Raw genomic sequence first — 24813 nt, 5'->3', positions numbered from 1 at the left:
CTGTTTAAGTGTGTTTATTTTTATTCTTTTTGTTGGTCTTGTAGCTGTGAATTCTGGGAATTTAACTGTTTGAAAATGAGTTCAGGCTCCACAGACAGATTTTGATCTGCCGTTTATAATTTGTTACAGACTAACCCAGCTGCTATACGTAGTTAATATTTGGTCTTATTATGAATATGTGAAATTGAAAGTAGTTATGTTTGTAACTGATAAAAGCATCTCACAAGTCCCACTTTATTTTCATTAAAACTGAGGATTTAAAGGGAATCTTAAAACATTTAAAAACTGTAACGTTCACTTTCTCCTGCTAAACATCCTTACAAAACATTTCACTCCCTGAAAGATCGGTAAAATCTCTAATGAAACTATTTATTTAATTTAACAAACAGTGCCTGATCAGTTTAATTAAATAACTGATGTGTTGATAGATATAAGAAAGAAACATAAGAATATACAGTCACGTAGAAACAGCTGCCACTGAAGAGGGCATTATACTGATAAAGATATGTTTACATTTGTGTATTCTTGAAGTGAAGGAAATCCCTTGAAACCAGCTTGCAGATTTGCAGGTAGGTACTTCTGATCCAGTTTTTCTGAAAGCCCATCCTGCCTTTCATCGATCAAACACACACATTATTTTTGTGTCAACCAGCTGAGTTGACAAAAAATGATTTCATTAGAATGATTGCAGCTAAATTTGTGACCTTGTGGTTCAGTAGGTTCTTTAGATTTGACAGTAATGTTATTAGACTGAGGCTTGTGAAAGCCAACAAAGATTTTTACAAAATTAAGTTGAGAGGAGTGAATATACTTACTCCATATCATAAGATAGTCACATACCAAGTTACAGAAATCTTACCATTTTTCTCCATAAACAAAGCACAACAGCATAACATGACATTTTGAACATCATTTATAATCAATATTACTAATATGACTAATGTGTTGTATATAAAACAGCCAAATAACAAAAATGTCATTCATATGGGACTGAATAGTGTAGTGGTATTATTGCCACCTTTTGTATGGGAGACCTGGGTTCAAATCCCCTGCATGAAACATTCAGTAGGGGTCCTTAGTAAGACCCTCTTACTCTATCTGCCTGCCTACCTGTAAGTCACTTTAGAGAAAAGCATCTGCCATAAACATGTGAACTGTAAAACAAATGAATTTATTTTGCAGCCTAATCCTTGTTTTGACTTTATGGATCTTTGATTAAACTTAAAAAGGCATTAACATGTGGACACGATTTTTTCTAAGAACCAAAACTGAAAACAAGTTTGATCCAGACATTGATTTAGGAGCCAGGGACAGAGAAGAAACAATCCCTCATTCTTGTAAGTTTGAACACATTACTGGTTTTCATCTGTGCACATTAAACAATTCTGTAGCATTTGACAGAGCCTCAGACAGTTTTCCAAGGTCAGTGAGCTGATTTATGTTTGGTACTGGGAAAGAATTTCTTGCTTCTGTGTTGTGTCTCTGTATTGTTTTAAAAATTCTTCATGGCCTCACAGTCCATTTCTGGTCTGTGGTTCCTATATAAAGTATTGATTAAAAAGAAAGGAGAGTATATCGCTAGATAAACTGATACTCGTCCTGTATATGTGTTGATCCCTTTAGTTAACATGCAAATAAACCACAGAGCTTAACTTTTTTTTGTTACATTTATATACAGAAACATGTATGGTGCCTCGTGACGCTCAACAATCAAACTTAAGATAACGTCCTATCACCACTCAACCTGAATCTCACAGATCTTTTAATGTGTACAAAGCAGTTATCAAAGAAATTTCTTTGCACAACTCACCAACTTTTATTCCTCAGTGGATGCTATAAGCTTGTGGATCATGTTGTTTTTTTCAACCCTTTCAAAGGAAGCCCATGTTTTTTCTCCACCCACAAAATCTTCATTGGCTCTCTCCTGACATATGAATCTGAAAACGTCCTCCCGCAGCTCACTGGCGTCCGTTTGCAGCTGATGTGTCGGCCCAGCAGTCACATATTGGATTCTTTCTCAGGTAGTGAGCACTTTCATTATGTACTCTTTACACTGACCTGTCAATTGTAAGCATCTGTAAGCATATATGTTGTATCAGTTTGATTCAGGTGCTGCATTAAATGTATAGATGTGCATATTTTTGTGTCCATGTCATTCGTTTAATGCACCATCCAACATTGATGTTCTTTAACTTGTAGGTTGATCATCAAAAGAGGCAGGATGCTGTTCTGCTTTTTTCTTTTGTCTTCTGGGTTTTTCCTGGACATGGCAGTGTGTGCTTCAGGTAAGAGACTATTCGTATCTCAGGTTTGCACGTAACAAAGAGCGCTAGCACGTTTCATCAGTATAGCAGATTTACATTTTTCTGAGTTTGCATTGTTGCGCGGTAGAGTCTCAAAGACAACATTAGCAGACTTCTAAAAAAAAAGAAAAAGAAAAAAGTTTCTCTTCTGGACGCTAATACTTCAAAGTTTGATCCGGTCAGTTTATTTTTTATCCAGTGTGCTGGCAGCTTTCTTTTCTTCCGTTGCCAAATGCCTCGTGTTTTCTCCACAGGATTTGGTTGAAATTTCTCAGGCTTGACAAGACATAAATACATGTACTGTCAGCTCGGATGAATATCAAAGAGTAGCGCCACATCCTGTCCAACTCTTGAGGAAAAACAGAAAAGAAAGCAGGCCAACTGACAATCTCTAAAAAAATATGGCAAAAAATCAGCCCTATGATGCAAACAAAGACTCTGTGTTTCAGAGTGGCCAAAAAGTGACATGGGCCTGAAGAGCTCATATACGTGTCATCTTCTGAAAAGGAGGATCTGATGGTTGTCAGGATCACCCTGTGGTGAAGGATCCCCAAGGCCTTGGCCTGAATTGAAGCTTTTGATACTCTTTGACTGCCCTCCCATCGCACAGTGCCATGCTATTGATATTCTTTGAATTAACATGCTGCTCCAAATAGATTTTAGGGCGCACGCTGCTAACTAGTACGAAAAGAAAACAGCCAAATCTCCAGGATACCGGAAACGCCTTGTGACCAGAGAGTCATACATGCGACCCAAATTTCACCTCAGACATGTCTTTCTTTCAAACTTAAGTCTGAAGATAGTCGGGGCAGAAATGGGTCTTTCATTTCTTACTTTAATGTGTCTCCATCCCTCATCATCAGTATTAAGTTATTGAAAAGAACTTCAGATTTACTTTACATATTCTACTACATTTTCAAACATATCAACCCTTAAATCTAGGGCAACCAAAGTAGTTTTGGACTCATCATAGAGGTAAATTTGATGCTTTTTGTCACCAGAGTGCAGAATCTTCTCTGCAGTCCCAGATAAATCCAGGACACTGTTTTGTTTGATTGCGTGTTGTGTTTGTGAAAAGATTTGGAGCCTCTAACCTAAATTATTTAGCACTTGCTGACTTGTTTCTTTTCCCCCCTCAATACCAGTACAACCGGAGCTGAGAATCACAACAATTAAGGTAACTGATCGCCATATTTCTTTCTGACTCATAGTTTATAGATGGTGTTTTTCCCTGATGTTTTTTTTTGTTGTTCCAACCTCCTTTAAGCAAGAGCCATACACGATGTCCAAAGGAACTCAACTAGAGGGTTTTTGCATGGACCTGCTCTCTGAAGTGGCCAAGAAAGTGGGCTTCAAGTTTAAAGTGCAGCTGGTGAAAGATGGTTCATATGGCAGGCAGGATGAGAGTGGGAACTGGAACGGAATGGTTGGAGAGGTGGTGAGAGGGGTGAGCACATGAAAACTCAGCTTTGGTGGGGTCCAATGATAGCTGACCACCCTGGACAACTGAATATCTGTGCTATAAAAATGAATTGACTAAACTTAAAGTAAAATTGGGAATATGTAAAACTTGATCCTTGAAGTAGTAACGTTTTACATATTTCCAGTGTGTTAGCAGAAGCTAAACAAGCCAAATTTGTTCATGCATTCTTCACAGGAGGCGGACCTTGCGATTGCTCCACTGACCCTCACCGCAGCACGGGAGAAAGCTGTTGGCATGACCAAACCCTTCATGCAGACGGGCATCAGCATCCTGCTGAGGAAGGACATCTCAGAGGGAGCAGGCTTCTTGGACTTCCTGACCCCATTCTCAGCAGAAACCTGGGTCGGCATACTCATTGCCTACCTGGGGACTGCAGCTTCCATCTTTGTTGTTACCAGGCTAGTGATGACAGTGGTTTTATTTTTTTGACAAGTGATGATAATGTGTTATACAGTGATGTGAGCCGTTGTGCTTTTGTGAAATCTTGCACTTCATGGATATTAGCACAACATTTCTTGGTTGTGGAATTCCTTTGATTGGCATCACATTGATAATGAAGATTGTTTTTAATGCAAAATGCAGACTCAGCCCGTGTGAGTGGGATCAGCCTCAGAGTGAGCAAAACAGATTCAGCTTCCTCCACAGCCTGTGGTACACAGCTGGAGCTCTGACACTGCAAGGTAAACATCCGAACCAACAGAAAGACACAATGAAGCTAAAACAAAAATGGTTGTATATTTCTAAACAGTCTCACGCAGTTGTAAATGGGCTAAATGATTTTCCCCTTCATGTAAATTAACAGTGTTTGGTTAGCACTCGAGATTTGCATCGTGTCTCTGCTATAAGTAACAGTTAAAGAAAAAAAAGGGGAGGGGGTATTTCTTTACCACAATTTATCTGTAAACTTCCTCCTTCTCATCCTGTGGCACTCTGTTTTTGTATTTCAGGTGCAGGTCCTCATCCGAAAGCTCTCTCAGGACGTCTCATCTGCAGCTGCTGGTGGTTATTTTCTGTTGTGCTCTTGGCTTGTTATTTTTCCAACCTCAGCTCATCTAAGACCCCAGAGTCAAGTCACCTGACAGTGAAAGGGTTTGAGGACTTGGCCAATCAGGACATGATTGAGTACGGCTGCCTGGCTGGCTCTTCCACACTTGCATTCTTCAAGGTGAGTATGAATTGCAGTTATGACTCAGGAAAAAACTTTCTGCTCTGATTATTCTTTCTTTCATTCAGAATTCAAACAACCCAGTGTACCGCAGAATCTATGAACACATGGAAAGGACAAAGAGTTTTGTCTCATCTATGGAGGAGGGTGTCCGACGTGCAAAAGAGGGGAACTATGCATTTATTGGGGAGTCTGTTTCTTTGGACTTGGCAGTAGCACGTCATTGTGAACTGGTCAGAGCCCATGAAGTCATTGGCATGAGGGGATACAGCATTGCTGCTGCCCTCGGTGAGGCTGCTCATCTTAAACTCCCATTAGATGGTATCTTTAGACGGTAGAGACAAACTGATGATACAATGTTTCAATTTTTTTAAGGTTCTCCGATCATAAAGAACCTCAGTGTGGCAGTCCTTCAACTGAGCGAGGCGGGTGAGTTAGCTTACCTGAGAAGCAAATGGTGGGCAAGCAGCTGCATTGCAGACAAGGCCAAGTCTTCAGTTGTTCAGCTGCACAGCCTCAAGGGGATGTTCCTGATTCTTTCGCTGGGCCTTGGGCTAGGGACACTTCTGGCAGTGCTGGAGCTCACTTTCAAGAGTCGTAGAAGTGCAACAGAGCAGAGGGTATGTGCAACTGTGCATCACATTGAACGCGTAGGATTTTAATCATAAACCATGAAAATGACTCTTGATTAAATGGATTTACAAACTGCAAAAAATACAGCAAGATTCAGGCGCTTACTAATCTACGCACCAATGTTTGCTTTAAATTGATTAGTGTAATAAATTTCTGTGTTTTACTCTCGTTTACCTTGATCTTCCCACAGAAGTCATATTGCACTGTGCTGACCGAGGAGCTGAGTCTGCGCTTGAGGAACCGCAATGCAAACAAACCCCAGGAAAATGTAGACAAAGAAAAAGCATAGAAACACATTTTCTTTTTTTTTCAAACGTTAACGAGTCTGAAAAGTGTGTTTCTTTTAACCTTTAGTTAGAATTGATCTAATATTTCATAGAATTTTAACTTCTTATGTTTTGTTACATTACATTACGTTAAACCAACAAAACTCACATTTTATTAAAATACATAATTTATTGTTTTTTTACTTAAGGACTCTATAATTTCATTAACAAAAAAAAACACTGAGTTGTATAAAAAAATTGTTCCAAGTTTACACACTAACAAATGAAAATAGTACGTTTAGAACTAAATTTACTGTTACAACATTTCCAACTTTGCTACAAGCAGTTATGTACAGTTGGCAGCAGCAATGGTGTGATTTCAGCAGTTGTTTTTTTTACCACCTATGACAAGCATACAAAAATTCAGTGATTGTAAACATTTCAACTGGACTAAGAATTACAAAAAAGACTGGGTTGTTCTGTATTTCAGCTCCACATCAGAACTGCTATGTGACTCATCATCCTCATGCCTCCTTTTTGTGGTTTTGAGCTGATATTCTTCTTTTTCTGAAGGACTTTGGTTTCTTTGGTGTCATGAATCTGAAACATGATCTAATCAAGAAAATAAAATAACAGTTAAATCAAATGTTGATCAGTTATGCTTTTTGATTGCAATTCTTTCTATTTATTCACTCATTTCTTTTTACAAATGTGACTCACCATCTAAAAAAAGTGGGGATTTACAGCGGATCTCTCTCATCTTCTGGTCAAAAAGGGCCTTCATCTCCCTCTGCAGGGTGCCCTCACGTTGCTCTGCCCCAGCTGGCACACAGGAGGGCACAAACTCCAGGCTTTCTGTGCTGCCATCGCTGCTGCTGGACGCGCTGTCCGACAAAAAGAGACCGTTGGGTATGCGTCTCACCTGGTTGGTGTAGCTGCCATAGTTCTGTGTCTGCCATTGGAAAGCAGGCTTGCGGTTCACCATAGGTGTCTGAGGAGAGGTAATCTGTTTTCGAGGGCAACTGCGTGAGCGGACCCTTGTTCGAGCAGGGGTTGATGGTACTTGTGGGGGAAGAGTCTCCAAAGTCCGCCTGACCCTGGCGGGGGATGACGGAGGGATAAGTGGGGAGAATTTGGCTTCAGGCAGAGGCACAGGCCGAGGCTGGGGTACTGAGTCAATCTGACTCTGAACCTCTGGTGATTGCTCAGGTTCAGTGAAAACATCACTGTGTGGCTCTTCTTCTGCTGGTGTTAATTCCTCAGTTAATTCCTGCTCTGGTTCTAATCTGTTTCCTGTCTGCTGCTCAGCATGGTTTGACTGTGTTGCCTCATCCTCCAAGTCCTTTGGATCAATTTGATTTTGGCTGTCAGGAACAGGGCTATCAGGACAAGAGAGCTGAGAAGGGGTGTCAAGGTCAAAACTTTCTTCTATCACACAGGGAGCCGCCCTACTGTGGTGAGATTCAGTAGAAGACATCCGGCTGAAGAACCCTCTCCTTGTTTCTGGTGGTTCATGAATCTTAACTCTGTGAGCTCGCTTCACTGGTTCACTCATTGCCCCTTTGTGGATGGCAGCCTTGGCCGCTGGCCCTATTGCCAGAGGAAACACATCCTCATTTCGGCTGTCCTGAGAGATTGTGTCCAAATCCCTACGGAAGAACAGACCGGGTCCATCCTCTGAGGACAAGACAGAAAAATCTAGAGAAGGCTGCCTTTGGTGGCCCTTCATATGCTTCTGTGCTGCTTTTTTAATGTGTTTCCTGGCTGCTTGCACAGCATAAGCGGGTTTGATCTGTTTTAAAGGAGACATTGTAAGAAACTGGACGAAGATGAAATTTGATTTACAAGTTTATTCTAACACACACACATACCTTTCCTGATGCATCATTGATAGCAACATGAATAAAGATGGATGACTCTGCCATTCCCTCCAGGTAGACGTGCCGGTAACCTACAAAAGAGTCATGCACAGCTGATTAAAGTTTCCTCTCCTTCATCTGGCCATTACAGTATGAAAGAGATCACTGAAATAATCATCTCATCTTTTAACTGGTGAACTTGTTAGTGAGCAGCTGCTTTTAAAAAATAAAAAATAAAAAATTAGGGATTATGGTCTTTTTACTTCCTTTACTCCAGTATTCCCTCTTCTTAGATCGGTTTTTGGTTTCTGATATGTTCTGAAGTAAATTCAAGTAAGTTCGTGCATTGCTTAAACATTCACAAGCTGTAAAATGTGTCAGGTAGTTTAACAGTGGGACTTTAGAGCCTTTCTGTTCTGTTCAAAGTGAACCAAAATGGTGAAGCTGCAGGCCCGGCAGAGCAACAAAGAGCTACAACCACCTGTGCTGCTACATAAAAGTAAGACCACAAGCTTTACATATTTATATTAAAAAATACTTCAGGAAACCGTCACACAAACTTCGGATGTTTGTGGATGCACTCATCCAAACTAACTTTGGAGAATTTACCACATAACCAACCTGGCATCATGCTGGTGAAGGCTACAGTTCTCTGTCCAATGAAATCTCGCCCAATAGGATCATGGTCCCACACCTGGAACCTCACCAGGGCGATCTGTGGCATTTGAATGTTGAAGACGAGGGTCTCCTCCCACATTGGATTAAAACCTGAATGACACAGGCAGCTGTAAAAGGCTGATAACCAGTGACGGCAGCCTGCTGTGACGCGATTTGAATTACAAGATAGGTTTTCTACACACACCGTTATCGTCCACCACTCTGGTCTGCTGCTTGGAGCAATCAACAGGTAGACCGATAATCTCAACTTCAACAAACGGATCAATTATCTGACAGCACAAAAACAAAGATAAACAAAGAGTTTAACAGTGAGGCTCTTTTTTGGGTTAATTAATAAGGCTCAGGTTTTATATATATTATATACTATGGATTCACCTCTCCTCTGTCCCCAAGCATGGAGTCTTTGGGTTTGGGAAGTTGCTGTCCGCTGATGATCTTCAGAAACAGCTGAGTCTTTTTGTGTCCTGGCAGAGGATCCTCCAGCATGGGGTTAAAGGCAGCTGAGAAGAGCCAGGAGTATCAACTGTATTTATTATTCTCTCACATGAAGACCTCTGCAGTTCACACAACAATCTGAATATATTCATACCTTTACACATCCCCTTAGGCTTCAGAATATATCCACAGTTTCCATTGCTTAAAAACTTGGCTCTGTACAGTTCGAGCATGCGACCCTCTGTTTGGTAATTCATAGCAACTGAAATGAAATGTTGACATGTAAATTAAAAGCTTAAGGTAAAATTAGGCAGCATTTTAGAGCATATGACAGTCTTCTGACCCATATGGCATCCTGCATTCCAATATGTCTGAGGGTTGAAGTTGCTCGAGTCCACTCTGTAGTTTGATGGGTAGACCCTTAGAAGCTGGCGCTGGTTGAAACGCACCAACTCGCCCGGCTTTAGCTGTAAGATCTGGTTCATTACAGTCTCGTTTAGAGACGATACCTGCCAACTGCTTGCAAATCCTGCCAGATGACAAATGGCAGCATCGATCATAACAAAACTGACACAGTGATGAGACGTTTTAAGCAAAATATACTACAACTTTGAATCATTATTGATTTTACCTTGTGTTTCTATGTCGTGTACCCGAACCGATTTTGTGTACTTGATCAGGTCAGACAGAGCTCGGGACAGCCTCATTGTTTTCCTTTTTCTAAGGAGGGAGTTTGAGATGTTACTTCAGATATTTTAGATGAAGTCTCAGAGTTTTATGAATAGCTGCTCTGTTTGGCCTTACTTTGAGTGGTAAACCATTTGTGACCTCTCCCGGCTGCTGCTGTAGTCCGATTCACCATCGGATACAGCTTTATTTCTCACACTTATTTTCTTTTTTCTCTGAAAAAAACAGAACTGTGTGTTTTTAGATATGCCATTTGCACGCATCTGTCAATATCAGAGGAACTGAAGAAACAGCTTACCTTACTTTTGAAGCTTCTTATGATTGATCTGCCAAATCTTCTCTTCTTTTTGGGCTGATTAGTTGATGCAACATTATTCCCCTCCTGAAATGGACAAATTGTATTTGTAAATCAATCCATCCATCCATCCATCCATCCATCCATCCATCCATCCATCCATGATTGATGAATTTGCCTGTGAATTGTTGTCATCGTTGTCTTCCTCCTCTTCCTCATCCCCAGTCTCTTCATCAGACACTTCACCCTCTTCTGCATCAGGATCAAGATTTGCTGGTAGCTTCTTCCCCTGAAAACCATTAAAAAGAGCTCACGATTGGACATTATAAGTCAATGTTTGATTGTGTAATTTGTATTGTCATACTGTAAATATCTGGACTGAACATCTCTGGGCTGTACTTGATGATCAAAGCCGCTGTACCTTAACTAAAACTTTCCCTTTGAGGATCTCGGGTGAAGGCAGTTTCTTGCATTCCTGCACGTTGACATTGGTCAGGTCCAGTTTGTCCTGCAGGACCTCTCTTAAATACTCAGCCATCTTTTTCTGCTGAGGAACAGTGCAGTGGTTCTCTATGGATAAGATAACTGGGTACCTGGGGGTGAGCATAACACACTGACACATTTCGCCACAACAGCTCGGCAAAACATTCATCACTGTCAGGACACAAAAGTGCTTACTGTGATTTTGTGAAGGCATATTTGTTAATTGTTTCAACAACATCTTTGAAGAGAATTTTAGAGGTCAAGGTGTAGCCGTGATGGATAATGGGCTCTCCATCTGGTCCATCCCAGCAGTCCACTAAGAACAGGAAATAACAAAAAAAAAAAAGAGGCTGAATTGTCTGTAATTTAATTAAATCCCAATGAAGACTGCTCAGCATCGTTTTTTGCAGGCTCTCACCCTCCACACAGCGACAGCCTGCCTGCAGAACATAGGCGTACATTTCCACACTGGACTGTGAGAGCAGCTGGTCTCCTGTCAGGTACGTGTTGTGAGAGGTGGAAATGAAGTAGTTACAGAGAGGCTGCGTCATGTCCTGGTTGACCTGATTGTGCTCATGGTTGAAGATATCACCTGCAGGACTTCGCATGTAGTTGGTGAAACCTAAAGGAAAAGTTTCAGACCATGTAGTTTGTTTTTTCCTTTTTGCAAAGTGATGTCATGTTTTACTCTACTGATGTTATGCCATTGATTGATTGTTGTCACATTTATCATTAGCACATACCATCAATGCCCAGTACCATACGCTGGAGGTTCATTGGACAAGGCTCAAACTTAGCCACGATGTCAGCTAGGTGCTCTCTGGTCAGCCCTCGCATCTACAAATAAAACAGTATTGAGTGCTGTCATCTTCTGGATGCAATATTTGAGATAAATGTTTTGGCAGCTAAATGCTTTTACTATGAACTTTAGTCACTGTAAATAGCATTTTCTGTATTCCAGTATTTAGCCAGTCAAAACAGATAATATTACATTGTACAGTGAGTTGTAAATGTTAACACAGAGCAAAACAGGGATTTCCAGGAATGAATTATACTTTTGAGAAACATTTTGACCGGTTCACAGTGGAAAAACAACATCTGTTTTAGGTGGAACAGACAATGTTATTAACACTGTAAATAGGTTTTAAAGTGTAAGTGAAACATGTAAAATAGTTGTGATGTCCCATAAAGAGTTCTGACTGTTGCATTAACGGTATCAACAATGTCTAAGTCTCGCTCCGACAGTTATATAGCCTCTAAGAATGAATCTCTGTGCCTCAAAATGTGGACAATTTGAAGATTTTGCCTTGAAAAAAATGTGTTTAAAATAGCTTTGGATATGACTCTACATAGCATGAGACTTCCCTGTCTCTGCAAGGCAAAGATTAGTTGTAAAATTGGAAAAAATCATTTATGAATTTATTTACATAGTTCAATTAAATCTATTTAGTATTATTGTTAATGTATGCTCAATGAAGCCCAGTTGAAAAAATAAATAAATAAATTCAGCCATTTAATTTTCTATGCTTTCAACAATTTAGTTACGGGGCAGGCTAACTTAGAGCTACGAGATAGCACATTGCTACCAGAGGTAGTCCAGTTATTAGAATTACCAGCACACAGCCAGCCAATGCAAGCGAAAGGCGCGTAGCACATGGCTAGCTGTACGAGCCAACCTGAAGCTACTAACTCAGTCAGGCTGCAAGCCAGCTGAAAGCTTGTCTGAAGAGGAAGGCGCTAGCTTTAGGGGTGTTGGCCCAACTGGGAGTAAGCCACGCAAAGTCTCAGACCAGACAAGTAAACCGGTCAGTTCACAGTGACCAGCCTTGCTTCTGCTGTGTGCCAAGAGTTACTCAGCTATGTTATTCCAGTTCCCAACCCTGTCTAGCTCAGCACTCCTGGAGCAAGTGGTTTTTACGGCTAGCTCCCATTTGACCAGGAAAAAAGCAAGCAAGCTTCTCACTGGCTCTAAAGGCTCGCTGAATACTACAGCCGCTGACTCAGTTGCTTCTGCTATGTTCTCCACCTTGCCTGTACTAACTTTTCCTCAGCTTGAACTGTTTCTCACAGTTCATGCAAAACAGAACCGACTGGTGCTGGTTCTTCAAAATAGTCTTCTTAAAACATACAGACTGTCTGATTTCACCTTTCTGAGACTTTCAGTAGTGCTTTGCAGATTCAAAGCAGAATTTCTCAGCCATATCACTGATGGCTGATTTCACTACTGTGTCTTGAACCACATATAAACGTCCTATGGCCATGTTAAAAAGGTTAAAAACTTGAAGACTGAAAGCATTTGCCAAAGTGCTTGAGCTGAATCTTAGGAAGCCTTTTTTAATTTACTTGCATGTGTTTGGTTGTCGTTCAGTTGATTCTCTTTTCCTCTTTTAAATGAAGCAGAGCTTTTGTCTCTTGAATGAAATTACAGTACAAAACTAGATTACATGCATGGACTGTATCACATGAATATCTTGGGCATGTAAAAACAAATTACACTTGCTTGGGAAAAAACTGACATCTATCAACAACAAAAAAACACAAAAAGCATTCTTTGTAGGTAACACGGTGTGTAGAAAGAAAAAAAAGGGTGTAACAATATCAAAAATCTCAAGGATGATGTGCAGAGAGAAAATCTTTCCTATGAGACAACAGATTGTTCACAAATTGTTTACCTTCTGTTCAAATTCCAGAAAGCGTGCAAGGTCGTGTAGATCCATAACTTCTTTCTGATTGCTGTAGGAGATCAAAATCAGGTAGAGGTCTCTGCGTGTGGAAATCATCTTGTAGAAAGAGCAGAACTCGTCAAAGCCAAGAGAGCCCTGGATCTCATCTGTGTCTGCTTCCTGTAGATAGTGACAAAACTGTTTTATGAGCTGGGGAGAAGACTGAGCCAGAGAGATCTGAGACAACCACACTGCCAAAGAAAACATGCATCATATGAAGGATATGTCTCTCCTACCATCTTTCAATGGTTTCTGTGGCTGGATCACAGAAACTACTGACATCAGGAAAGACATTCTGTGCTAAAGACATACTGCAGTGCAACTGAAGCCAGTCACATGGCCTTCCTGACCAAACTCTCCTGTATTGCTTTGTCAGGTTACAGGATAAAAATATTTGTCTGCCAACTTTTGATAAAATGATCACTGAGGATTTTCCACTTTTGGTCAATGGGCCCTTTTTTAAAAAAAAAATGAATCTGTTATGTTTTTCACAAGTGTTGATGGTTTCTTTTTCCACATAGCTCAACTTTGTCTCCAGGCTGCATAGAGAATCAAAGTCCCCATAAAATCTAATTCTCAGTTTAAATGTAGGTGTATGAACTGTCTCGCTCTTTATGTCAACGGTTAATTCGTGTCTTGCCAAACAATGACAAAAATAGTAATTTTGTGGTATTCGTTTGGGTTTTTTTTAGTTTGTCATGTTTAAAATGTTAATAACTCATCCCACACTCAGGGACACGTACTACTTTGGCATCTAATGAAATGCTTTTTATTTCCATGGATTTCAAATTTGAGATGGGTCAGACTGTTGACCCGACCAGTAAGATTTTTTAATGGAAGACGTCCTTCGTAACTTGTATTCAATGTTGCCAGCTCAGCAAATTCGTTGTTAAATTGAACTACCTTGCAGAGCACATCAGCAACTTTTTTGTTTCAAATCATGCGCCTTTTAGAACAAACCTTAGGTACTTGATCGAGAGGAGAGAATTATACAAAAATCAAATGTGACATTGGGAATATTCAAATAAGTGCATAAGTCACCTTACAGCATTTAGCAACTTTTTTTTAAAACTGAATTTAGCTTCCATTAGTAAGTTGTTGTTATGTCCTGTTATATCAGCTCGACATGCTGGGCTTGACTTGCTATAGTCACTATTTATCTGAATGACTTGAAAGGTTGTTTTGACATTTGTGTTTCCCTCACTATGAATAGTTATCACTGTAAAACGTTACCATGCCAACAAGCTTGTAAAACAAGGCGGTATCGTGAGTTTTAAGCATGTCTGTCTTTTTCAGTCTCTGTGTATTACTGACGCAGAACCATCTACCAAACAGGAATCATATTGTAACCTAACAAAGTGTTAACTGAGTTCTGCAGCTATGTGGTTGGAGATTGGCAGCACTATATTGCAGGTTATATTATATCTATTGCATCTTGTAGGATGAACAGTTGTGGATATAAGGTCTTACTTGAAACATCTGCCTGACTTTCTGCTTGGGTAAATTCACATTCAGTTTGTGGAGCAGCTGGTGAACCTCTGCCATGCTCAAGGTGCCATCTCCATTTTTGTCAGCCTCAGAGAAAGTCTGCTGTAACCATGTGCAACTCCAGTTAAGGCTTAATCACAGATCAAAACGTAGAGTATTTTTTTACTTGTAAGAGTTCATCAAATTGTCCTTTGGAGACTGAAAATGTGTGAGAGTGGCCGTATAAAGGATATTGATCACGGGTGCGCTGCCTGCGGGCCAAACTGTCTTCATCACTGATACCAGCCATGAGGTATTTCAGCCCAGTGATCCAGGTTCGAGTCTCCTCTGCGTTGGTGGAGACCAGGTCCAGGGACTTCACTCGCTCACCGTAGTAAATACTGAAGCAGCAGTTTGGGTCGAAGCGATTGTCCGTATATCGCCTGAATATCTCTGACTTTTTCCCCTCACAGACCTCATGGATAGAATCAATTGATACTGAAAGAAGACAAGAAGGTGGACATTTTGGATCAGCCAAGAGACAGTTAATTATATATATGAAATTCTTTGACTTGTGTTTAACTACAGATGGTCCTGAAAGGCATCATTCTACTATTTCTAGTTATAGTATATAGTTATATCTGCTTCTCAACATCCTAAAAGCCCAAGTAAGTAACTGTCATTGTTTTAATTTTATTAATAGTGTGTACTGGTGTGTGTATGTGTATGTGTGTGTGTTTTCCACAATTTTCATGTGTCTGTTAATATTTTTCCTTTGGCCAGTGCTTGTATGTTTTCTAATGCTTTTTATGTGCCAATAATCTAAATTAGAATTAGCCAGTATGACCCGTTCTCTCATACCCGTTTTTGCACACATGCTAGTTTAATCTACATTGCCTCCTCCTAAAGAGAAATAAATGGCAACATAACACATGTATTGCCATGTATTGATAGTCATGAAATATTTGATGAAAAGTTAATATAAACTGTTACAATCAAACAAAAGTTCTGGGTTCCAGAGCTTAATATAGCTTTCATACTGACACGATCCTTTGTGAACCAATCAGTTCTAACACTGAATAAGTAGCTCAATTACAGATCAAACGCATGTCGAAAGGATTAAAATGTTGTATTTTGGGACAATAATGTCTCTTTAAATGCATTGTTTAAATGTTTGTAGTCTTTGTCTGAATTCACAAATGGAGCTCCAATGATGCTAAATGAATTTCTGATTCATCATTAGCGTTATAGCGTGCACATGGTGTACATGTACACATGTGGACTTTGATTTCCATTCTGTGTTCTATTTTTACAGAGCAGGAATCTGTTTTGTCTGTGAAGAAGAGTTTTTTGCTTGACTTTTAAAGAAGTCAGTCCACTTCACTGATCTTTCTATCTTAACATAACACTGTAAACTCTTCGTAACTGCATCGAAAACTCTATGTAAAGCTCATAAATAGCTTGGAGCAACACACAAAAAAGGGAGCAAACAAGTGTGACCGCATGATACAACCAAATGCTAGTATTCATCAAATTGGCCCACTACTGATTTTGTACAGTCTAGTATTTTGCCACATGATCAGTGCTGCGAGACTTTTTTTCGAGGGCCAAATCTAACCTGAAAACATCAGCAAGTGCTACCATTAAGATAAACTCTATGGTTGTCACATACTTTTAGCCTTGTCGTGCTTTCTGGACGGCCGCCATCTGATGCAGGACTTGTGTTCATCCAGGTAAAAGAATCGGACCAACTCTTTCTTCTTCCCTTTCAGTTTGGTCATCTGAGTGCCAGTCTGCATGGTGCACATACACCTCTCCACTACAGGGGAGCACACACGAACACATTATTTATCAATTTTCAAATGTCTCTCCCTCTATTACTCAAGCTTGTCTAATAATCACATGTAATGGACATTTCCTGAAATTTTTTGCAGAATCTTGAGATTGTGGATTTGTTTATTTCTTGTGCATTGTTTTTAAGTGAAAAGGTATAATAAGCTTTATTATATCCCCCATCGCCTTGTTATAATTTTGATACTGCATAACTGTCATGAGTGGAAAAGCATCTACTCCAACTACTCCAAGGGAAGTCATAAAGCAGTGTATATAATTAGAGGTATACTAGTGAGCACTTGTTTATGAGATTATAGACTGCGTCATACGGACTTAAGTGGCTGTTTATGTGTTATCGAGAAGGTACATTTGTCGAGGACAACATAAACAATCCTAAACCGGGTATAGAAGCACCATAAAAGCAGCATTATTTGCTGTATACATCTGCAACTCGGTGATCCTGATGATTTTTTCTGACTTTTCTTTATGTAATTTGTTGAAACGTTTGAATGGTGTAAGCATCTTAGGATACAAGATAAGTATGAAATTAAGTTTTTCTTCATAGCGCTCAGGTCATGGTAAGGGTATTGCTTTGTGTGCTGCGTGCAGGTAACCTTTGTTTTTAATCTGAAGCTCAGAAACATGTGACGCAACCTGGCACCTCATTCAGGCTAATCCTAAAGGATTGTCCACTCTCCATATGCCCATTATTTACTTCTATGCTTGTCTATGTGCAACTGCACCACTTTGGAGGACACTTTGGAAAATATAATTGTTACAAGATGTTCAAAATGTGCTATTATTGTATCATTTGACCAGTTAAAAGGAAAAAAACAACAACTTTAACTTGCAGCTGATTGTAAGCACTTCTGCAAAATCATTCTGTTAGTATTTTACAGTAATTTGAATATTTGAAGGTAAAGTCGTTTATAAACTGTGGGTGGATCTCACCTATCTGACCCAGTCTCCATTTAGGTTGTGCAACCATGCTGCCTCCAATCCAGAAAAACTCCTCTGCAAGTCTGGAGACGGATGCTTTCTGCCAGAGTTTTGGTGAGCTCATAATGGAATGGGTGGATGAATTCATGGGGCTCGAGGCCCGCTTGGCCTGATAAGGGGAGCGCTTAGCCAGCGAGGGGGAGAACTTTCCTGATGATCCCAAAGACTGAAAAGTGGTCTTCTTGGTTGGCAGAGAAGACAGTGGAGGACTGCCACTGCACCCTGGAGACTGTGGTGCCATCTCTGGCCTGATGTTCATCCCTGAACTGTACATTTGGTTCCACCTGTCCTGTCCCATTCACTCCACATGAACGTACCTTCTTCCTCACTCTGCTGTGCTCTGCAGAGAGGCGTCACTATAGCGCATCATGTCCTCCTCCTCCCGTCAAACTCTGCCCACGTGGGATCATGGAACAAAATTCCCATCCTGAAGGTTCATTCCCTGTTGTCTTGTGTCCAAAGCTCCAGTGGAGCAGCCATAGGCTCCGATTTGATGGGTTTTTTTGCACGCAGAAACGGCTGTTAGAGTGGAAGCGTACAACTTGTGTGAGTCACTAAATCTTCCTCAAGCTGTAATCCGACTGTCAGGCTGCAGCCTTGCTTTCATGGAGGGATTTTAATGCAGCCTGTAAGCCTCTGAGGAAAGGGACTGCGACAGGAGGGGTGTAAATATTTATTTTATGACACACGTTGAAGTCAAAACTGTTACAAAATGTAAAAATTGAGGACAATTTAATAAACTCTCCGTATGACAAACATTTTTAGGGTTTATGCTTGGAGTCATTTGGCTATAAATAAGCTTGAAGTATCTTCTCTTCAACTGTGTGTTAGTATTTCCCTCTAGAGGCAACAGTGTTGCATATTCTGCATGCATGTTTAACATGCAAGTTAGGGACATTCAACAATATTTCAAACATAAGTGTAGAGTAACAACACAAAATGCATGTATGTATTGCCTTTAATTTTTTCCTTTTTAACTTTTACAGATGCAGTTAACCCTCATAAGTGATTTTATTGATTTTGCTTGAGTGTGTAGATGTATAGATATAAAACTTGTTTGCTTTTTGTGAGTTTTTTTGCTCCACTTAGGACATGTCAGTTTGGTAACATGACGTAACTGTATGGATAGCTCTACTTAGTTGTAAACCCCCATCATCCAATCGTTTTTGCTAAGACAGATGTGCATCTAATCTAACTGATTAAAAAAGGGAGAATACATTTAAAGTTTCAAGGTCCTACCGTCAGTTTGTGCTTGTTATTTTACACCGTAAAGCCAAACAGTAGTCAGTATTATTTTTGCCCTTTCGCTGTGAGAAGGTCCGATAGAAGTGATAATATGTGACGATCCAGCGCTCTCAACAAAATCCATTTCTTTGCGACTTTAAATGCTTCAAAATGCTTCTTTAAGAAACAGATTAACTTGGTGGTTAAATACCTCACACTTTACCACCACTACCCTTTTATGATTTTATTAGGGCCTTAGTAAATGATTCACAAAAGGGGGACTATTGGCACATTCAAGCGTATTATTCTATCAGTACATAAGAAATAGGTCATTCATTAAGAATATTCAAAAATATTATAAAAAGAAAAAACAGAAGTGTGTTTTATTTAAGTATCCCATTATACCAGGACGGGGTTAGTTTGCAATGAAGGAGCTACATGGAACTGAGTAATAATTTATTTAGTTTTAATATTGAAATCAGTATGTACTTGTGCCCACTTAAAATCAGTTTGTCTTTTTCTATCGTGCTGTTGAGTTAGGTGTTTCTCTGATATAACAATCCAATCCTTTAACACAAAGAAACATCTTTTCACGATTTTGCTCTAAAATGCTTTGGTAATCTTGTGATTTCATATTGCTTTTGATACACTTTGATTGCAGTGGCAGCAAAGCGGCCCTCCTCCATGTTTCACTGCAGGTACAGAATTCTTTTCCTTTTCCTGCTTCACTTGGTCGCCTACAAAGAAACTCTTATTCCCACACTTCATTTTTCAGTTTCTTCTGCCTGTAGAACATTATGACTTTGGCTTATCTGTGAACATTTCGGCAAATATTAATCTTGCTTTTTTAATTACTTTCTTTAAAAAGTGGCGTCTCTCACAAGCTCTTTATCCATATTTGTTTGGTAGTGGCTGAAAATCACCAGGTCAGCCTGAAGCTCTTTAGATGTTTTTTTTTTAACACAATCTGCAGCACAAACTTTATAAACCTTCTCAGGTTGAAATGTAAGCATGGAAGCATCTTATGTCAAATTCTCTGGAGGTTGCCTTGTAGCATTGGGAATTGCTATACAATTTGTGTTGTTTTTTCTTTTGATAATAACCTTTCTGATGCTCTTGTACACTCAGCTGTGAAAAGGAGCCCTAAAATGCAGTAAAAGTCTTGATGATTATTTTTGTTTATCTTTATATATATATGTGTTTGACTTACATCTGATATTTTTCATCCATCCATTCATTTTCGGTACCCGCTTTATCTAATTGTCCAAGGGTTGTCGGGGGGCTGGTACCGATCCTGACTGTCATTGAGCGAGAGTACAACCAGGACAGGTCGCCGGTCCATAAGAGGCCCAACACAGAGACAAACAAGACCGACAACTACGCACTCCTGCGTGCAATTTAGATTAACAATGTATCCAATCAGTTTGAACCAAATTATATGCCTGGAGCACCAACAAATACATCCACACATACAGACGTGCAAAACACACCTAAACTCAGTAAAATTGATTTAGACTTTAATGGGTATTATACAAGTTTTCTGAAGGAAAAAGAAAACATTGAAACAAGAGGCAAGTGAAAACCCACTTCCAGACCAAAACTACAACAGCATCAGCTAACAAAATGGATATTGCTATTACACGGTACCCAACAAATACTGAGCGAGGGTATCATATTGATAAGACATAAAAGTGTTTTTTTTTTTTGTCTAATATATACGACAGCACCCAAAAAGGTATAAACCATGAGAAGGTGTCATTTACTATTCTATCCGATGAGGGAGCTGGAAGTGCGGAGAATTATAATGAATTTGTCAGTTTTTGGTTTGAGGTGTAATATATAACTCTATAATTAATCATAATTATATAAAGATCTTTCAAAGAAAATCAAGGGAAAGATTATAATGTTCTGTTTGTGTGTCAAACCTACAAAAACTGCTGATAGGTCAACTTCACAGCCACAGATGGTTTCAACCAATGAGTCCATCTGTAAATGCCCTGACATTCAGGGATCAGCAACAATGAAATTATTACAGTTTTGCAAATCCAAATAGTCTGTTTTTTGGTTTCAAGTAAGAGCAAAAAAATAAAAATAAATCAATAATTCAATTTAAGTCTGGAGCAAGCAAACATACCATACCAACAAATATCTTATTTACAATATCACTGTATTTACATCAGATGATACTGAGGGAGGGTGTATTCGATTTCAAAGTCAATGTTGATTTCTGATTTGAAAAATGTAACAGGGAGCACGGTTCTTTTTTTTTAAAAAGTGCAATTACTTTTCTCAAAGTAAAAAAATATATATCCATTTTTTTGTATACATGTAGAAATGTTGTTCATACAAACAGCAACTGTTCATTTAAGAGCCCTAAAACCAGTGACCAAAAATGAATGCTTTCTGTTGATAGGCAGCATATTTTGTAGAATATAAATTATTTTACAATACTCCATAGAAAATCAGAAGTACCGCATTTCAACATGAACAGACAGCTGTTGAAGATTTGATTTTCTTTTGTTTTTTTTGTAAGGAGTATGGTTGTAGACTTATGTGGGCAAAAATATCTGCTATTTACCACATGGTTTCGGGTGCAAAAAACATAACTGGAAAACAACAATGAGAAGTAACACTTCCATAAAATATCTAAGCATTAAACAATGGTGGACCTGAAAGCAGCCCACACAGCCTCCAATACTTCAGGTTTATAGAATACAAAAAAGGTAGATAAGCTGGTATACATGCGTACATGTCTGTATATGGATGTTTGTTTTACTTGCCTGTGGAATAACAGTGTTGCGCAAGCAATATTTCTTAAAAAGTACGACCTCTACACAGATATAAAAAGCAAGCAGATATTCAAAGTAAATAGTGGTAAACTTGTGTCTCTTGTTTCCAGTGGTCTGCAATGACACCTCGGAGTGTACCAGTATTTTGTGGCACAAAGACTCTCGTCATCTGCTCATGTTTCACTAGGCATAACATGTTTCTTCCTTTCATATTCAAGTAGTGTTGTGTGGCTAAATCTGCACATCTTAGAATAGCTTATACCAAACAAAATCCTTGGACAGCGTCAGTTGGGGGGGGAGGGGGTTCATCTGACATCACTGAAAAGATGTGTTCATCACTGAAGAAGTCTTTCTTAGTTTCACTCCCTTTAACATGCTCATGCTACTTTCCAGTTCATGTCATGAAATTCATACTGTCATAATAATATTGATGTATACTATAACATATTATATATGACAAAATTTTCCTCTACAAAAGTGACTTTGCGTTTTGATTTTTTTTCCCAAAAGGAGGTGTAACAAAGTCCTTGAACATGCTCCTTTATATTGAGTCTTTCTGTCCAGTTTTAAATGTGCAACTTTAGGATCCATTGTTGGGTTGTGCGCTTTGACTGTGTGTCTCTGTCTTTGTGTCCTTGGAGTCTCCAGAAAGACTGCTGTTGGCCTGCAGGGCCAGCTGGGTTTGCAGGTCTTTCACTACGCTCTCCAGGCTCTGTCGAGCTTCTCTCTCCTGCTGCAGCTCCTGCCTCAGTTGCTCGCGGTCGGCCTCCGCCTGCTGCAGCTGTACGTGCAACTCTTCAATCTATGCAACACAACCCAACACACAGAGCGGTCAGTCTACACGGAAAACATATGAAGGACAAGATAGTCCCCTGAATTAATCTCACAGTTTTCTGGTGGTTTTGGAGGCATCTTACCTGAGTTGAGTACTTGACCCGGAGACGTTCAGCCTCACAACCTTTATCGCAAACTCGCATCTGCCTCTCTCTTTCCAACTCTCTTCTCAGCCGCCCACAGGACTCTTCTGCATCCCTCATCTTCCTCTCCCAATCCACGCGAAGGCGCTCAATCTCCTTTCGCAGATTGCGTTTTGCTTCAATGGCGTCACGAAGACGGCCTTTTTTAGCTACTGTCACGAACTCCAATTCCTAAAAACATTGGAATTTTGTTACAGATTTAATGCTAAAATTTCCATCACTAGTATCTAATTGTTTTTACAAAGTGAAAAAAAAATACACGGGGCAATTAGGTACCTGCTGAAGGCTGCGTTTAGCTTGCACAGCAGCTGCCAGCTTCTCCTCTTGCTTCACTCTCATCCTGACAATCTCCTGCAGGAGTTTTTCCCGCGCCTCTTTGGTATCCAGGCCAGCATACAGCATCTGTCTCATGGTGTCCATCTCTGGGCAAACAGCACCTGCCAACCAGGAAGGTCTTTCCTGAGCCCGAGCAACGCTGTGAGGCGAAAAACTCTGAGACCCACTGGTGCAGACCGAGGGAGGTGAAGTCAGGGAGGAGGCTGGGGCTGGACCTGGGGAGAGATTTAACAGAATAATATCTTAAGATCGTGGCAACAAGTATATTGCTTTGTTAAATGACGAAGAATGGGTACAATAGATAATCTGAAGACTACAATAAAATGTGACTACATTATTGTTTAGTTATTTACTGCATTTCAACTGCTCAGAAAAGCTGTGTGTTTTTGTAGAAACAAAACAGGAGTATTTGGAATACAAGTTATTTCTCTTGTACTTCTCCTATTTGACACCAGATGGCGCAGTTGTACAACAATCACACAAAAGTAGCTCCTCCTTGGCTTATTTCCAGTGTTGCTCACTGTGCAATAAAACTTGCAAATGAGGAATTTGTGTCTTATACACACTGATTGTGGAATGCTCAACTGTTTTTTTCTCATGATGCTTCTCAAGTTAAGTTGATGGTTTGTACTAACTGTCATCACAGTCGTCCACATCGATCTCCCCATCCGTGTCTAGGTCGTCAGCTCGATCAGTGGCGATGGAATGGGCTGATTTAGCTGAAGGCTGTGTGTCACCATTATGCAGATCCTGTGTGGAAATGGCTGCAGGCCCCCTGCCAGGAGTGTGGCTGTCCTTGGGATGGAGCAAGGGGGCCAGGGGAGCTGGCAACATCTCCTGATTCTTTGAGCAGGACCTGTGGGGAAAAATATAAGTATATTTAAAGCCTTTCCTTGGTCAAGGGCTTAATCTAACAGATATTCTTTATTCAACGGCTAAACAATCACAAGTTTGTTTAGAAGACTCACCTCTCTGTCTCAGTTTGAGCTGCTGGTTTCTCTCTTTCCGTTGCTTTAGGAGACCAGGGGCGGAAAGCAGAGGGCCTCTGTTTCAGTTGGACCTGTTTCAGATCCTGGAACAACAAACAACAACAACAACAAGTTCAGATAAACTCAGTGAACTACCTCTAGAACGTCAAATCAGCCACGACAAAGACATTCAAAGACCTCTCTTCACTGAACAAGGCCAGGGATGGGAGGTCACACGGAGATGATAATGTAATGACTGAGAGGAGCATCAGGTTTTACGTCACTCTTATGATCTCTAATCTTAATGCTAAATCTGGTTTCATACCAGCAATGTGGACATACAGCGTACAAACCTTGTGTGCAGACTTGGACAGCGTTTGTAACCAATCAGGTTTCCTGTCTTTGCCAGCTGATGGAGACTGCAATTTGTCGAATTTGGATCTCTTGGGTGGGATCGGGCTGGGAGACTAAAGAGAAAGGAGAGAAAAAGTGGTTAATCACCACGATAAAATGCAGATATTACACAGTGGAGTATGGTTTATATTTCAGGAGTCCACAACCTCTAAAAATGCAACGGTATGACTGTAAATGGTATTATTCATGAGCGAGACGCGGATTTGTCAGAACATGAAGTGATGTTTTACAATTTTTTCCCAAAGTGAAAGAGCAGAAGGTCATGGAGAGGGAGAAAATTATAGAGAAGTCAAAGAGAGGCAAGGAGCATAGAAGATGCATCTGAATAAGCATTCAGTCTGAGTTTGGCACGTCTGCATGTTTGTGTGTGTGTGTGTGTGTGTGTGTGAGAGAGTGTGCGTGTGTGTTTGTGAGTGGGGCTATGAGCTGAGCAGACACTCAAGCTGGTCTGGCTGGCAGCCAGTATGGCTACATTGCTCCTTGCCAGGGAGAAGAGGCGCCGTCAGGTGGAGCAGATCGACTCCACGAACCACAGAAATATAGCAATCCAGAGACAGACGCAGACACAGAGGAAGGCAAATTAAAGTAATTGCACTCAGATCTGACAGAAGATGGAGTAGAAGTGTTCTGAAACAGTTTCACATTGATGCTGAACTGCCAAGTCATGTACAGTTTAGAGGGGAATCTTGAAACCTACAGAGGGAAGGATCTGTCTTGTTAAGTGCCACAAAATGCTGAATCCAACAAGTTATTTTTTTCCATGAAGATATATTGTATGCCTTTATGTGTGGCAAGC

General features: G+C 40.1%; 3 protein-coding genes across 4 annotated transcripts in view; 1 reads left to right on the top strand and 2 right to left on the bottom strand.

Moving 5' to 3' along the window:
- Window positions 1–1916: 1916 nt before the first annotated feature.
- LOC140303265 (glutamate receptor U1) lies at window positions 1917–6496 on the top strand. The gene is made up of 10 exons (XM_072381956.1): window positions 1917–2021; window positions 2200–2285; window positions 3449–3480; window positions 3571–3750; window positions 3961–4184; window positions 4369–4466; window positions 4734–4951; window positions 5020–5239; window positions 5327–5571; window positions 5775–6496. Exons 2-10 carry the CDS (start codon window positions 2222–2224, stop codon window positions 5871–5873), a joined length of 1380 nt encoding a protein of 459 aa, XP_072238057.1. The 5' UTR covers window positions 1917–2021; window positions 2200–2221; the 3' UTR covers window positions 5874–6496.
- Window positions 6443–17550, bottom strand: plch2b (phospholipase C, eta 2b). The gene is made up of 20 exons (XM_072383027.1): window positions 17262–17550; window positions 16150–16296; window positions 14732–14975; window positions 14481–14610; window positions 12960–13130; window positions 11031–11124; window positions 10706–10909; window positions 10483–10603; window positions 10226–10397; window positions 9983–10093; window positions 9627–9724; window positions 9454–9542; window positions 9166–9351; window positions 8977–9084; window positions 8763–8887; window positions 8572–8656; window positions 8331–8477; window positions 7722–7801; window positions 6571–7525; window positions 6443–6450 (listed from the first exon to the last, which is right to left on the bottom strand). Exons 1-20 carry the CDS (start codon window positions 17548–17550, stop codon window positions 6443–6445), a joined length of 3564 nt encoding a protein of 1187 aa, XP_072239128.1.
- Window positions 17551–20033: 2483 nt separating this feature from the next.
- skib (v-ski avian sarcoma viral oncogene homolog b) overlaps window positions 20034–24813 on the bottom strand; it is a 33011-nt gene continuing 28231 nt past the window's right edge. The window contains exons 2-7 of one of the 2 annotated variants that reach the window (XM_072381954.1): window positions 23957–24070; window positions 23604–23707; window positions 23271–23491; window positions 22576–22850; window positions 22240–22470; window positions 20034–22124 (exon numbers count right to left, since the gene is read on the bottom strand). In XM_072381954.1, the coding sequence (XP_072238055.1) occupies window positions 21903–22124; window positions 22240–22470; window positions 22576–22850; window positions 23271–23491; window positions 23604–23707; window positions 23957–24070 (1167 nt within the window). In that variant the 3' untranslated portion in view covers window positions 20034–21902. The remainder of the gene's footprint in view (window positions 22125–22239; window positions 22471–22575; window positions 22851–23270; window positions 23492–23603; window positions 23708–23956; window positions 24071–24813) is intronic. The other variant, XM_072381955.1, reaches the window with a different exon arrangement.

Source organism: Leuresthes tenuis, unplaced genomic scaffold (assembly GCF_036924035.1).
Source record: "Leuresthes tenuis unplaced genomic scaffold, fLeuTen1.0.hap1 SCAF_3, whole genome shotgun sequence".
Classification (NCBI taxonomy): Eukaryota; Metazoa; Chordata; class Actinopteri; order Atheriniformes; family Atherinopsidae; genus Leuresthes; species Leuresthes tenuis.
This window is presented reverse-complemented; position numbering and strand designations above follow the sequence as displayed.